Below are 17,040 nucleotides of genomic sequence, written 5' to 3'. Positions count from 1 at the left end.
AATCATCATAGATAGTTATCCATCAACTATCATTTGGACGTGTTTTTTCTTGCCAATTTACACGTTCAAACGATTTTAAATACAGAAGAAGAGGCAAAAATCAGGACTTGTGCACTGTTATCTCACACACATTTGAAACGCGCGCACACAGACATAAAGATGCGTTTCAGACAGCACTCAGACACCATGATTCCTCTTTCACGCTTATTAGCACGTAAACGGATACATTTACACAAAATGACGTCAAAATACCCATCTCGACATGTATTCTCAGAAGTGAACGTTTGAGAGATGAATTGAGTTTATGGAAATGTACAATGTAAAAAAATGAATTATTCATATTTTATATAAATTATATATTTTCAAAAGCTGGGTTACTTTAAAACTGCAGAAAAAAAAAAAAAAAAAAAATCAAAGCCAAAAATCTGAACAAGTTGTGTTTAAACTTTTAGGTTGATATCTCAAAAAATGAGCTTTCAGTGAGATTTTGTTTTGGCGCAATACCGAACGCTTCCACTAGGGCACAACCAGACTCCATTACTGCCCATATAAGGGCGCATCCATTTCCATATGTGTTTAGAGTGATCTGAACCATCATTTACACAATTTTCATACAATTTATGAAGTAGAGAACCTATTCAGAAGTAGTATGGGAAGTTTGGCAGATTTTGATATGAACTCAGCCTCTAAGATACACATACAAAGATATACAACATGCATGTGCGTTATATCTTCCTGCCACATCACAAATTGTGATTTTTTTTCCTCTTTATATTTATAACATTTTCAGACCTTTTTTTCTAAAATAATTGAATGGATGCAATCATTTGAATTCTTGACATGAAAACACAACACTTTTCATGATTTTTCATGTTCATTGCCATTTCAAAATAAAAGTCTGAACGTGCTTTATGAGTATGAAAATATTCTTGTTGCGAATTGATAAATTACAACTCGTGTGATTTATTTTGAAAATCAGTCACCAAATATGGAAACTAGTGATTGTAAGCTTTCAAAATATATAAAGTTTGTCAATATTACTTAAGGTCTTTTCTAAGATATTATTGTTTTACAAACATAATGGCAAATGTCCCACCAGTGGGACGGTGATAGTTGATAATTTTTGAACTTTATTAGTTAGGCTAGGAGTGTTTGCTGTGGATTCAAAGTACTTAAAGTGAGCTTTAAGTAATAAATGTATAGGAAAGTTACCCACGCCCTTTTTTTGTTTTTTTCTGATCCGAAAAATGCTTGATCCGTAACTCAAAACTGTGAGTTTTGTGATCTGTTGCACCACTAATGCTCTCTAATGTGTCTCTGAATTCATGAACTGCCTACACATGCAGCTTGTTATGCTGTTGTGCGTTGGAGCAGAGCTATCGAGATATTATCCGATCTATTTCTGTGTGCGATCTCTGAGGAGGTGACGGCCGTCACTTGCTCTAGATTTCAGGACAATGTTGCTCCTGATTTATCCCAGGCCAAACTCCATCCGACCCAATTTACCCACTTACCAAAAATGCAAGATATCAGATATCGCCTTTCTGAGACAAACAATGGGCAACGTCTCAAATGATTACTGAGGGCAATTTCTGAAATCATTATATTCCAGAAAAAGGGGCATTGATGAAATTCTTCATGGTTTCATATTTCAGTCAGTCAGAATAACCTCAGTTTCTACCAGCCCTGAACACACACACTTCAATACTACAGTAATACAACCTAATCTAGTCATCAGTTCTCTACTGAGACTTATTAAAACACAGAATTCAGGTTTATAAATCCCCAAGAGAATGTAAAGCCAAAAAATTACTCATTACTTGTCGGTGAGGGAGACCCAGTGGCGTTTAACCTAGAAAATACCTGACAGTGAATCATAAGCCCAGATGCCCATGAGATATGGACACTTTATGCTCCAGCATATTGTGCTGTGCTACTTGGAAAAATTCAATCCTAAACATATCCTGCATCGCTGCACCTTGAATGGTTTGATCTTTGTTAAATAAACGCCTCTAACGGAAGGCTGAAATCATCCGATATGCACCATCTAAACAAACCTCAAGCTATTGTGGCGGTGAAACTTTAACATGACACCTGTGGGGTGTGTTTGTGTGAACACCTGATTTTGCCTTCATATCTTTCACTTGACCCATCGCATTTACTCAAATGCCCAAGGGGTGCAAAAACAATCAAATCTCACAACAAAGTCAATGTTATCTAGTCTATACATGACAAAAGATGCTGCATAGTTACACTACCATCACAGATCTTTCCTCTCGAGATTAGACACAAAATGCATGAACTGAGCCACTCCAAGCAGGTTTTAGACTTTCCTTTTTGCATTTTCTCTCCATTCCTGCACAGAACATACCAGCTCATGAAACTTTGGTCTGAGGCCCATGCCTGATTAGCCTACTAATCTGTGTCCTGAATGCAGGGCTGGGCTGAACAGGCTGGTTAACTATGTATTGACGGCAGAACATAATAAACAGGACGATACGGAGACACCATCTACAGCATTAATGAAATCATCATCTTGAGGTAGTTACACAAACATTTGAACAATTGTTTAGACCACAAATATCAAGAATGCTAATCAAGATATGATGGCATACAGGCTTTTAAGGGTGGTATATTTGCATACCGTAATATAAACAAAATGCCAAATCTCAAGGGTCATATGAACTAACAACACTTCTTGGACTTTGACTTACAGGCTTTGTTTAGCTAGTTAGTATCTTAGCGGTCATATATACACTAATGATCAAAAGTTTTAGATTGGTTTTAAATTTTTATGTTTTTGAAAGAAGTCTCTTCTGGTTTTCTATGTGAATATATAGTGAAGTGCAATTTAATCCTGTGATCAAAGCTGAATTTACAGCATCATTACTCCAGTCTTCAGTGTCACATGATCCAACAGAAAGTTTTATAATATGATGCTCAAGAAACATTTATGATTATTATCCATGTTGAAAACAGTTTTTTACATTTTAATTTCAGGATTCTTTGATGAATAGAAAGTTCAAAAGAACAGAATTGATCTGAAATGGAAAGCTTTTGTAATATACATCACTACCATTCAAAAGTTTGGGGTCAGTAAGAATTTATTTTTTATTTTTGGGGGAAAGAAATTAGAAAATACTTTTATTCATCAAGGATGAGTTAAATTGATCAAAAGTTACAGTAAAGACATTTCTAATGTTATAAAATATTATATTTTAAGTAAATGCTGTTCTTTTAAACTTTCTATTCATCATAGAATTTTGGGGTAATAAATGGTACACAACTGTTTTCAACATAGAAAATAATAATTTATGTTTTTTGAGCATAAAATCAGCATATTAGAATGATTTCTGAAGGATCATGTGACACTGAAAACTAATGTGTAATCAGCAACAGTAATGATGTTGAAAATTCAGCTTTCAAATTACATTTTAAAATATATTAAAATAGAAAACAGTCATTTTAAATTGTCATAATATTTCACAATATTACTGTTTGTCATTTTTTTTATCATCAAATAAAGCAGCCTTGGTGAGCAGAAGATTTAAAAACATAAAAAAATCTTACTGATCTAAAACTTTTGACCGGTAGTGTATATATAACACACAAAGTAACAGCCTAATTATTCCCATTTATAAAAAACAAACAAAAAAAACATCCATAGTGTGCCGAAATGTAGACTATGTAGTAGAAGTAGGATTTAAGGAAACATTCTCCATTCAGGCTCTCTGATAATCAAATAAGAAGAAAGCGATAGCTATGCAAACTAAAACACAAATACAGGAACACATCCAGTGTGTGTCACTCTTATTTTCTTCTCCTCTCCTCGCTCTTCTGTGAAAGGTTTCCATGCCAGTGTGTGCAGTGAAGCAGAACTGCAGAGTGAAGCTGAGGTCTGAAGATAAAGCATCAGATAAATACTACGTAAATCAAGAGCCTGCTTTTGTTACACAAGAAATAGCTACCTGATAAAACCGAACGTTTGTTTACCAGCTTACTACACAATGTTGTGTGTGCTGTAAAACGACAAGGAAAACATCCCAATTTGCACACAATCAATCCGAAATATCTGAGATTAGAAACACAAATAACAGCGTGCTGAACGTAGCATTGCAAAGGTATATGGCGTCCAGGAGCGTCTCCCAGATGTTAGACGATACGACTTTAAGGACAAAGGTCAGAGTTAAGTCTGTCGCTGAACTTGAGTTCACTTGTTTGTGAGCAGACAGACTCTGACAACAAACACAACAAGTATAACATGTCTTCTAGTCAGCACATATTTAATCCGAGTAAATGGCAAACAACTTCATGTTTTAGCTCAATTTAAATATTTTACTTAAACATTAAACATTTTCAAGTTAAAGGGCCATGAATACAGGTTTCAATCAACATGAGAGAGTAAGAGATGACAGAATTTTAAATTTTGGGTAAACGTTTCTTTAGATGACCGTTTTCTTTACGTGATCGTATATAATTATAGGGCTGGGCGATATGGCCAAAAAATATCTCTGTATTTATTTGGTTGAATGGAGGTATGTGGTATATAAATCTCTGTATTTTCAAAAATTTTCTACTTGGATTAAAAGAAAATGTTTCATTTATTTATTTATTTATTTTATTTCACATCATGCCCAAAGTTGTACAAACAATGTACATATTGAAGGCTAAATATAGTATGTAGGCTCTGGTATATTATGAGCAAAAATCGCATTACATTGTTACAATCTAAAAACAAAAATAATGATTTATTTTTAAATTCACTACTTTAAAAACAAAAGTAAATACAATCAAAAGCACAGATGAATTAACCTACATTTGATCACACCAGTACAATAGTCACATTAGAGTTAGTGCTATTATAAAAATACACTTACTTTACTTGTAGGTTTAAAATTCAACATATGGCACATTTATTGTCCAACAAGAAATATTTTAGCAGTATATATATTTATTTTGCTCCTATCCTACTGCGCTCCGTCTGTTTGACGTGCGCACATCTGTTAGAGCATCGAGCCGCGTTTAAACTATATGCGTTATATCTCACCAGTTATTTTAAAGCCCTTAATATAAAGCATGGCTCATGTTTAGGACAAATTGGATGATGCACTTTCCCCACATCAGCTATTTTTTCAGAGGCGCTATTTATAGTAAGGACACAGTAGAGTACGTTTCAGCCTCCACTCTCTATCGTCGTTGGTAGAGTTAAAAGTTGTAAAGACTACCAAATTTAACAAAACGATATAAATGCTATTCACGGTACACTGTAAAAAAATATTGTTGGTTTAACTTAAAAAAACGAAGTAACTTGGTTGCCTTAAAATTTTAAGTTCATTGAATTGGAAAAATTGAGTTAATACAATGAAGAAAATTGATTTAAGCATCAGAAACTCAAAATATTATGTTATCTGAACTACATGAATTAGTTATATAGGATAGTTTTTTTTACAGTGTATAGCAAAATACATATGGCACAGCATAATACCAGTAGTCACGTTGCACAATGTTGTCCTTCAAAAAAACATGCCAACTGAATGCTATGAAGACATATAGTGAATATACACAGGGGTTTATAGCACAGAGGACCTCTCCTCGGAAAACTTAAATTATTTTTGAATGCAAAAAATAACCAAAATATGTATATTTTAAATAAAAAAGCATTCTAAAAATGGGTTTCTGAAATTATATTGTGAAATTAAGTAAATATATATATATATATATATAAAATTAATAAATTTCATAATTACAAAAAAATAGCCAATTGTCATTCATGCTTGCCTAGCATTTATATTTTAGGAAGAGTTTCATATTCGGAGGATCTTGGCATTAAAAAGCTTAAACCCCTGCTCTAGGAAATGGTGAACTGCACATCACTGACAGCTCTTACCTTGAATTTCACTCATGGTTTTGGAGAATTTTGGAGAAGCCCATGCAAAACTCGTCTACATTGCCAAGGACGAAATCCTAATCCATCACATCAGACCCAAAACTTCACACACACACACACACACACACAAAAGTCCAAAGGACGCGACATCCATCACAGGCTGACGAAAATGTGTGTGCTGATTCATTGACAAATAAAAGAGAGGACAATGTGATGGAGACTTTCACAACACCCCTTCAATCTGAGACTGATCAAGAGGAGACAGTAGATGAGCATGTAAAAGTGAGATTACAAATCACAATTGTGTGTGATTGCTGTGTGTGCAGTGCAGAAAAAAAAAATGCAAGATTAAAGAGAGAGAGAGAGATCAGCGATTAGTGTGCAATTCTCCACATGGCACCAGATACGTGTGTGTGTGTGTGTGTGTGTATCGGAGCGGGAAGGCTCAGAGATCTGAGCAGCTTAGCAGTGGCTAATGCTAAGCTTACAGAGAGAGAAAGAGAGCCTTACCCTAACAAACCAGCACAAGACAACTCAGAAAGAACGCAATTTAACACTATTTGTTATTCCAGAGCGTGTGTGACAAGACAACATCTGCGGGATTTTAAGCCACCAAACATTCAGGCCTCTCAGTTATGACTCGTCAAACATTGTGAAATTAGTCTTTTTGAGTTGGATTTCGACATGGGGATCAATAACATTTGAATCTTACGTTGAATGCAGTTTTTCTCTCAGCAAGTGATCCACGAGCAGCTTAGACACATTTAGTGCACTGACTAGATTTACTGCCCTTCCTCCCCTGCTAAACAACAGGGTGCTAGTTTATCCAGTGAACACTTTGGGAATTGAACAAGAGAGAATCCATAGCACTAACAGTACAGAATAAGGCTGTGTTAACATTCAGTATTTGGGGTTAAGCACTGCATATTAACAAGTGTGATTCTAGAAATGTCCTGTACAACAACAACACTTCAAAGGGAACCAAACGATTCTAGGTGCAAATGAGAGTTTCAGTGCAAACTGCTCTAAGGGCTTGAAACGATTCCAGACGATGAATAAGGGTCTTATCAAGCGAAACGATCGATCATTTAAAAAAGTTTAAGTTTTATAAGCACAAATGCTCGCCTTGCTCTGTTCTGTGATAAGCGTTCGTGACTAGAGCCAGATCGACATATCGGCCGGCCGATCTTTCCAAAATATTGGTATCGGCATTATAATGGCCGATAAATGAATATTTAAAAAATAAAATAAAAACGGATGAAACGCGCTTCAATCATCTCTCCTTGGCCTGTTATATTGAAAATGTATGTTTTACAATTTGCAGTATGATGTTATCTATTGCTAAATTATGGCTCATCATAGACTAGCTAACCACAAAGCTACTGTAGCTAATGCCACTATCATCAGTGGAAGACCGCTAACGTTAACATTAATGAGCTTGGAAACCACAATGAACTTTTTCTGCTAAATAAAGAAATGATTACTGTATTTATAGCTAGCATATCTCTACAGTCCCTGCATAAGTTATACTTGCGAGGAGTGAACATTTAGACATAGAGAAAAAGTATCAACTGTATATTGTGCAGAAAAGTTAGCTTTTCTTTTACACGTGTGTGAAATCCAACAATATTTCATAAAAAAAAAAATATCGGATTTTAAAACCCAAAAATATTTGTATCGTATCGGCCTTCAAAATCCTTTATCGGTCGGGCTCTATTTGTGACTCTCCTGTTCGAACTCGTTTATCAAAATGAACGAATCTTTTTTCGAGTTATGACTCGAAGGGTCCTCGATAAGACCCTTATTTATCACCTGGTGTCGTTTAAAGCTGCACTGAAACTCTCATTCGGACCTTGAACCGTTTGGTTCCCAATGAAGTCCATTATATGGAGAAAATCCTGGAATGTTTTCATCAAAAACCTTAATTTCTTTTCAACTGAAAAAAGAAAGACATGGGCATCTTGGATGACACTGGGGTGAGTAAATTATCAGCAAAAGTTGTTTTAAAGTGAACTACTCTTTTAATTATTACTGTGGACAATGGGGGGTGGGGGCTTGGAGACAAAAGGTTTGAGTCACTCACTAGAGCAACAGAAGCATTAGCTCCAGTGAGGCAGCAGTGCTTTGAGATCGAAAGGATTTTTGACCCAGCTGAGTCTTGTGACCAAAATCTGAGCATGTGAAGAGTCATTCCTCATAGGTTGAAGAGCAAACAACCACATGCACTTGTGTTAGATGTACATTTTAAATGTGAGGTGGTTTAGGCTAATTGTCATTAGAAAGCTTCCATAAGTGATTCTTCTATGAAAGAGATCTGTGATTTCAGATCTAGAAATGTAAATATTGAATACTGGCATTAATCTACACCCCTAATTATTACATACAGCTTTTAGTCTCAGTCTGAATGTTATCCACCTTTATGTTGAGGCTTCCAGTCAGATAACCGAGCCACTGTTTACATTCCTCCAACCGGTGGTCATGTGACCCACCCACAGCCGACATCCAGTCCAACTTGACAGTCATCTGCCACTGTGGCGACAATGGGTGTGGCAAAACAGCCACACCTAACAAAAAAAAGAGAGCAAAAATCTTTTCCTGCTCACTCAGTCGAAGTGGTGCTGAAACGCTAAGTGTTTTTCGCCTCTTCAGTGTAATAAATATGATGCTAGCACTCACCATAGACTGACATCACTTTCTGTACTCTGTACTCACAAAACTGACAATGATATTTGTGTATGTGCACAGATACTAACAGAAATTAGCTTACAAGGACACTAAAAAAATAATATTAACTAAGTAAAGCAAACATTTAAAAATGTAGCATTTTTTGTATTTAGGTCAAACGCATGAGTGGTTAAGAGCAAAGGGTGCGTCTCAATCTCAAAGCCTTGTGAGCTGCCTAACTAGAGTGCCATTTTAAGCTTCACATCTTTGATGTCCAAAACTGCCGTCTCTGCTGGTAGCTCACTTAGTTTTGACACACAGCCATAGATGACTAAACAAATTGCTATTAAAGGCCACACTTTAATTACGCACATGAATCAGGGCATTAAATGAGGTTGCCCTGAATTCCCAAAATATTTAGAATATTATGCACTTTGGTTTTCATCAAGATTTATAAAGAACAAAAATATTTTAGATGATTTTAAATCACCATTTAGTTTTTTTTTTGTTGCACTTTTACAATAGTGACAAGTAAATTTAAAAGATATATTCCCTGTAGTCTCTCAAAATAACATAAGCAACAAATGTATGTACTTTAATTTATCATCATAACTTTAAGCATAATCAAATTCACACATGATCTTTAACCCTTGAACTTCAATGCCGTTATCTGATCCTACCAACCAGTTCAAAGTCAGAAATACAACTTTTAAGAACAACAAAGGCTGATATCAATACATGCAAACAAACCCTCTTAATAGGCCAATTATTAGCTAGGCACCGCTGAGATCAAAACCCCAGAGACTTACATCAGCTTTTTTAATCTTTCCTATCCTGACCTCCCACATACCTCCTCCTTTCCTGCGTCTTTTGCGACTGCGCTGTCCCTCCTCTTCCTCAGCGATGGTGGAGAGAGATGGGATAGCCGACCTACAAGCCCCCCTTCTCATCCTGAGGGGGGCCGGCATTCTCCCCTCTTCTCCTCTGTGTCTCTCTCTCAGTACTCAGTGCTGCTAAGAGCTAACACCCCACACATCTCCTCTGAATCTTCTCAGATAATACAGCATACGATGGGAAGAGTGACAGACACAGTAAAAGCTGCAAGCGGCAAGACAGCTTGAAAGGAAAGGGAGGGATGAGCCAAAACTCTTCCAGTCCAGCCCAGTTTACTGACGCTCCTGTAATCCACAGAAACGGCCGGCTCTCTTCCTCCTTAAGCCTGAGAGACACGACTGCTCTAGTTGCTGATGCTGATGCTGCCACTATCTCTCTACAGGTCTGTCTTGCTCTCTCTCGCCCTCTCTCTTGCTCTCTCTCAGGCCCTTATAGAGAAAGTAACACAGACTGACAAATGCACTGAAACACTGCCTTACACACGCACACAGCTCTCTGTTTCCTACTGAAATATTCAGTATGAAGACCAGCAAGGTGATCCAGCGGATTAACGGACACCGTGACAGCTAAAGCACGGCACGCAGAATAGTAAAGGTACTCCGAACGGGATTTTTTGGGTCCAATCAATGATTACCGATCACTGGAAGCAGTATTGGCCGATACCAATCACCAAAATAAAAAATAGTTAAGTCTATCAGTCAAAATCCGATTTTTGTGCATATCCGATTGAAATACGATCAGAATGAGCTAATAAAATAAATAAATTATATATATATATCTGCAAATTGGAGCTAATTTGAAAGCAAAACTAAAATGCGCATGTCCACGGGTGCAGAGCGAGCAGAACAGAGCGTTCATTACATTAGAGAATTAGAGCCAGACCGATTTATCGGCAGGCCGATATTATCGGCCGATATTAGGCATTTTCCAATCGTTATCGGCAGTTATAATGGCCGATAAATGAATATTTCAAAAATAAAATAAAAATGGACGAAACACGCTTCAACCATGTTATGAGTGTGGGAGTTGTATAGTTTGTCCACCAGAAGGCACTCTACACCGTCCCTGTTGGCAACACGCGCCACACATCCTGCAACCCGCTGATCCAGGTTGCAGGTAGCTTATAAGGCAATGTAGGGACTTATTATTATTTCATTTATCAGAACGTTAATATATTTTGATATTCCTCTGTTCTGTTGTGACAATAAAAGAATCAAGTTTCTTTTTAAAATGCATTATCATTTTATTTTAGTTAAAACTCATATAACTACAAATAACTAATGTTAGGGAAATCTGTTTATTTATTTATTTATTTATTTATTAAAACAGGAAAAGATTAAGAGCAATCGGGCCTGACTCAGTATAAAACTGATTTTCAGCAGGTTCCTGTTCTGCAGAATGTTAATGTCTTGTTGCGTGTTTCTGGAAAAAATAAAATAAAATAAAAATATCGGCCGATATATCGGAATATCGGATTTTAAAACCAACAAATATTAGTATCGGTATCGGCCTTCAAAATCCTTTATCGGTCGGGCTCTAATAGGAATGAACTGAAAACGCTCAATGATGAACCTTCGCCTTTAAATTACTAGCGATTTAAAAGCCTCCGCCGGTGATACTGGTACCAGTGTTCTCACACTAGGAAAATATCCTCACCATCACATCCCTAACACTCACCAAGCTGGGCCTTTGGATACATTTCTGTGTGCATGCATTTAACAGTTTAGGCGAGAACCCGAAGGCGAAGCTCAAAGCTCACTTTGCATGTCCGTGTTATACTCCGTCTCGGAGCGCACGCACAGAAAGCCGCTTGAGGAACAGTGTTACTTTCACGGCTTAATGTAATGTCTCCGCTCTCCGCAAAGATGTTGCAAATTTATTGTCATTTTTAGATGACCAGACCACTGAATATAGTGAAGCAATTTTATCTGTGCATTGAAAAATTGTCTCACGAGTTCTGCGTCATCTGATCTAAAGAGACCACAGATCAAATCATAAAAAGATATTATCGACCGTTAATGGTCCGTGCCCAATCAATCGGAGCACCCTTACAGAGTAGAGGGATAAAATGGACTGGAGATGAATTATAACCCATTGAAATGCTAATGACAGGATTTTGCCCACGAAAATCAAACAACAGGTAAATCCAGCCACACCATAAAACAGTCGTCCCACATTATGTTCACAAACAAATACACAGACTAGGGATAACCGACAGAAAGCTGCTTGTCTTGAAAGTGACTTCTTTGTGAGCTTCGTACAATTGACCTTTTTGCCAGTAACAATTTGCCAATATGCCACTAATGTGACCACACCTTTAGCAGTGAGAAGAAGTGTTTTACATTGTACTTTAAACGTTAGATGCAGCTCGCATATGCCCTCAAACAAATGATGCTCAAACTAGGGATGGGTCGGGATAGTGTTTGAACATCAAAAGAGCTGTGAGTTTGCTCAAACTGAATGTGATGAGTCAAAAGGATTGGTACGACAACATCCTTCCATTGTGTTGTATTTGCTGGCTGCAATGCAAATCCAAACAGTCCGATTCACAAACAAACGAACAATGAAGCAGTTAGTTTTGCTATTTATTTGATTTTTGATTTATTTGATTAATAAATTGGAAAAGTTATGTTTTTTGAACCAGTCTACAAAATAAAGAATCCAGACGACAAGTTATTGCTTGTGTCCCGCTCTTTACTGCCAGTGGATAAGGGTATGTGTGTTTATGAATGAGAAACAGCCATTCAGTTTACAGCCAACAGGTGAATGACACGTACAGATCAACCTACTGCAAACTGAAAGCATCATAAATGCAGTAATGAAATACAGTAATCTGATCATTTTTTTTCCCACACAGTCGACTACAACCACTTTAATCGCTAATGTAAATCCTTCTTCTACTTTAATCCACTATACCACCAATATAAAATAAGTAAATTCTATGTACAATTATTACCACATATTCTGTTAAGAAACTCATGTGTGATATAATATGGTATTTAATAGGGGTGCACGATATATCGGCCACCGTATCGGTATCGGCCGATATTTGCTCATTTTTTTATTATCGTTATCGGCCCGATTATAAAATTTGGCTGATATATTAAAGCTGATAAATAATGAATTATTTCCTTCAACACTTGAGACCTGAGACACTTAAGATGCGCACTGTTCAACATGATTGATCTTAAAAATAGTTAAGTGCAAAATGTGCGGTCATATCGGCTACATGAAATTATAATGAGAACATTATAATTGTGTTAGGGGACGGATTTTAATTGAGACACTTTTATTTTTGCTATCAGGCTTTCAAAAACTATATAAAAATTGGATTTAGATTTATCGGCCGATATATCGGTTATCGGCTTTCAAATATAAAGAATTATCGGTATCGGCCAAAATGTTCATATCGGTGCATCCCTAGTATTTAACATACATACCTCTATAGGAGACACTTAGCATGCACTGTAGCACTAATCTTCAATGCATGTTGCACGAATAAGCCAATCCCTGCTAAACATATGTGTACTGAATCCATGAAACTAACAGATTTGTGTAATGATTGCAATCCATCTTTACTGGCAAACAGTATTCAAACGCTGAAAGTGAGATTAACAGCTTTTTGCAATTATGAACTGCGTAGCCATTTCAGATTGTGGTAACACTGAACATGAATTTATACACTCATGTGTCATTTATTCACATTGCTTACTGTCCAGAGCAAATAAATGGAAAAAATTGCATTAAACACTCATAAATGGAAAGGACTGATTCATTTAGATGCTAACTCATTCAAATATTCAGAGACGGGGGGATACAATTAGCATAGCTACAATGAAGCCTTCATCAGAGCTTCTCATAGAAAAGGATGCGGCATCATCTACACCTCATGTTTCAGTCATATTGCAAAAACAGTTGATTCCTTTATGCCCTGATACACAATATTTACTAGAAATTCACTTAAAAACATCTGAAAGTATCACTTGTATAGACAAGAGATATTTCGTTGTGTTAGTTCACCTCAAAATGAAAATTATCATAAATTACTCACCCTCAAGCAATACTACTCTCACCAAACACAATCTGACTTATATTACGTAAAATACTAGCTCTTTCCAGCTTTAAAATGGGAGTGAATGGTAAAAGAAAATAAATGAAGCCCAAAAAAGCAATCCATATGGCACACAGGTAAATAAAGTCATTATATATTCGTTATTTCTAACTTCAGAAAGTATAATCAAGCCTAAACGAGTCTAGTTCAGGCGGAAGAGTGACCTCTGACGACGTCTCATTTACTCCCATTATAAAGCTTGGAAGAGTCAGGATATTTTTAAAATAGCTTTGTGTTTGGCTGAAAGAAGAATGTCATATACACCTGTCCTGGGATGGCTTGAGTGTGAGTAAATTATTGGAATAATTTTAATTTTGGGGTGAACTAACACTTTAATGCTTATATTGATCAGCAAAGCAAGCAGGGTTAATCCAGGGTTAATCCAAATATCTTTAGATTTAGCACATTGATCTATAAACACTATCATACTCGGTTTCTGTGTGTCTTATTTTGCTCAATTCATAACAGAAGGAGGCACAGGAATCTGATCTTTGCCCCTCAAGCCCCAGTAACAGACAGTAACCTTACACTTTAACTAATGACACTGTTGTTGTCCATGCCTACAATCAACTGAAGAAAACAAACGTTGGGTAGATTTTGGAGTCACAAAGGGAAAGTAAAATCTTATTCTAATATGACAATGCAATACAAAACTAGTCAGAAACAAACCATGTCATATCACACAAGCCGTAACTTTTTTTATGTTTACTCTCCTTTTTAGCAAGTTTTTATTTCTCAAATTGCCTTAGCTCATTTATAATTTCAATAGTTTTGTGATATGGGTTGGATCAGACATTTTGTTCACCAGGATTAAAACGAATAGGCCAATTTTAGATAATAAGAAGTGAATGAAGATGACGTGGGCGGGGTAATCTCCATTTACAGACGTGATTCACTCAACTGAATACTTATCCAACAAACAAAAACCCATTAAGATAGTTTGATTACATCTGACTACCTAGAGCTGGTTTGGCGATGATTATTTTACTCTGTACAAATAACACAACAACATAAGTTTCAAATGTGATCGAGAGCGCGCACGTAACAGGTGTTCAGCTCAAAACAGATTCAACGGCATTTAAACGCGTTTGAACTAATTATACAGAGCAAGTGTCACATAAAATCATAAACCAATGTTGTTTTCTGCGTGAAAACTGATATAAACACCCGCTGGCGGTGCTTTGGCTCAGCGTTTAGGCTGATTTATTGATTTAATCCCTTTCCTCTGACCGGCTCGCGCTGCTACGGAGGTTAAAAAAAGTGTTATTTCATGACAAGTTTAACCAGCCAGCTTTAAACATAGAGGAGAGTTTGTACACTTGTTTGGAAGCGGGATAGTACTTTAGGACAAACTTTACACTATGTAAATAAACTCACCTTGGCTGGAACTCTGACAGACGTCGCTTCCATCCCGATCCGCCATTTCACCGACGTCACATGAGAGGATTAGGGAGCGCGCTTACAAAAGAGCCTACAAAAGCCTCTAGCGGACAGGTGCAGAATATAACAAATATCTAGACAGACAGACGGATCATTTTTCTATCAATCTTGTTCGTCTGCAAGAACTTTTTGCTAATGTACAATTTCATTCATTTTTTTATTTAGTTTTAATAAATTGTATTAAATACAATTATATATTTTTGGTTATTTGTTAAATGTTGCACGTATCTAATTTTAATTTTATTATTTTGTATTATGAGATTTTCATATTTCCTAATAATTATTCCATCGTCAATAGCCTGGATTTCCCCATACTGCCTTGCCGCAGCGCTTTTATTCACGAGACTTGGGTCTGAGGTAGCCAGGCTCGTTTATATCTATTTATTATAATTGGTATTTATTATAATTGTTATTTATTTATTTATTTATTTATTATAATATATTAAACATTTTTAATTAACACACTTAGCTATTGAAACATTTGAATATCTAAATATATCTCTTGAAACATTTGAATATATTAACTATTTCTAATTAGCACACTTAGCATGCACTTACGTGAATGCGTTGCCATCTATTGTACCTTTGTTATTTTGTTAGTAGGCCTAAATCAAATTCTGCTTTCCTTAGACAGCAAATGGTGACCTTTTGTGAAATATAAAAGTCTTTTTGCGCTCTTTAATTTGTAAATACTGCTTAACGGACATGGCCACATTTTATTTTAGGATTTTATTCTTGCATTCATTGCTCAATTCATTGAGCTTAATCGTAAACTGGCCTTTTGAGTAGTTTACTGTAGCCTTGAATGACCTACATTTTTAATGTTACAAGTGTGTATGTGTTTTCCATGTAATATTATGATATATCCAGAAGGTGGCACCAATTTACTGCACATTTTCACAACTTCTGGGCCTCCATGATCTCATCATGACTGTTTGAATAACGGTTTCTGTGAGAGTTAGGTTTATAGGGTTAGGGTTTTTCCTAGTCGCTTTGGTGAATTTCTCAGATCATCCTTAAAATTATTTGCAAAGAAAAGTATTTATGTCAATGAACATATCAGTGTCATCAGAATGAAAAGTCCTTGTGTCTTTGTTCACAGACAAGTAAAAATGCTTAGTCATGTTGTCAATAAACACTGCACTCTGTTAGTATGACCTGATGTAAACTATAGGCAACAATTTATATGACAGTGGACAACCATTTCAAAAGTACAAATTTACACACTACTGTACGTGAGTTATTGATTGAAAGAGACTAGGATTCACAGTTAAACCTATAGTGGTCTGACCAAAAAAAAAAAGAACAACATTACAACAACGCGCAGTCATTTCAACATCCTCATTCTCATATTTAAGCAGCTGTAATATTTTATGCTACTGCCCACTGACATGCTTTTAAAGCCATTGTTATACCATTTTTATGACCTTCAAATCCAAATGTTCTCAGGGGGATGCCCCCGAACCCCCCTAACTGCCTCACCTTTGCATGTGTGTGACTGTGTGATAATGTGGGCTGGTGTGGTTATAGTGCCAAGGATGTTTTTTTCTTAACCAGTCTGTCCCCACATATAGGCCTGCAATATACATTATTCTCTGTTTCGAATCATGTTATCTTATTACCCACCCCAGCCCCTGATGTTTCGGGTTCAGCCCCGGATGATTTTAAAGCCTAGAAATGTCCCTGTTGAACAGTTTGTACTGAAACTGTTTTTTGGACCTTGAACCGTTTGGTTCCCAATGAAGTCCATTATATGGAGAAAAATCCTGGAATGTTTTCATCAAAAACCTTAATTTCTTTTCGACTGAAGAAAGAATCATCTCTTGGATGACATGGGGGTGAGTAAATTATCAGCAAAAGTTTAGATGTTTTTGAGGGGTGAGAGGGGTGAACTATTTAATACATTTGAGCAATGTGGCAATGTAGGAAACCGCAGACAATTGTACATAATCATTTGCAAGAATGTATCAAAGCAAACCCAACTTGTTCAAAAGAATGAGAAACTGCTTTTTTTAATGTGCACAAGTGACTAAATGATGTAAGT

The 17,040-nt window shown here is 36.3% G+C and overlaps 1 protein-coding gene across 9 annotated transcripts in view; it reads right to left on the bottom strand.

Annotated features, from left to right (window-relative positions):
- Nucleotides 1–15,022, bottom strand: part of map7b (microtubule-associated protein 7b) — a 33,128-nt gene extending 18,106 nt beyond the window's left edge. For 2 of the 9 annotated variants that reach the window (XM_089124751.1, XM_089124755.1), the window contains exon 1: nt 9,402–9,645. In XM_089124751.1, the coding sequence (XP_088980877.1) occupies nt 9,402–9,519 (118 nt within the window). In that variant the 5' untranslated portion in view covers nt 9,520–9,645. Of the gene's footprint in view, nt 1–5,887; nt 5,990–9,401; nt 9,648–14,933 lie in introns of those variants that run through there. The other 7 variants (XM_039652614.2, XM_089124752.1, XM_089124753.1 and 4 more) reach the window with 7 other exon arrangements.
- Between the last annotated feature and the right edge of the window lie 2,018 nt (nt 15,023–17,040).

Source organism: Pimephales promelas, chromosome 20 (assembly GCF_988280905.1).
Source record: "Pimephales promelas chromosome 20, fPimPro1.hap1.1, whole genome shotgun sequence".
NCBI classification, from domain to species: Eukaryota; Metazoa; Chordata; class Actinopteri; order Cypriniformes; family Leuciscidae; genus Pimephales; species Pimephales promelas.
The sequence above is the reverse complement of the archived record's forward strand: the minus strand, read 5'-3'. Positions and strand labels throughout refer to the sequence as shown.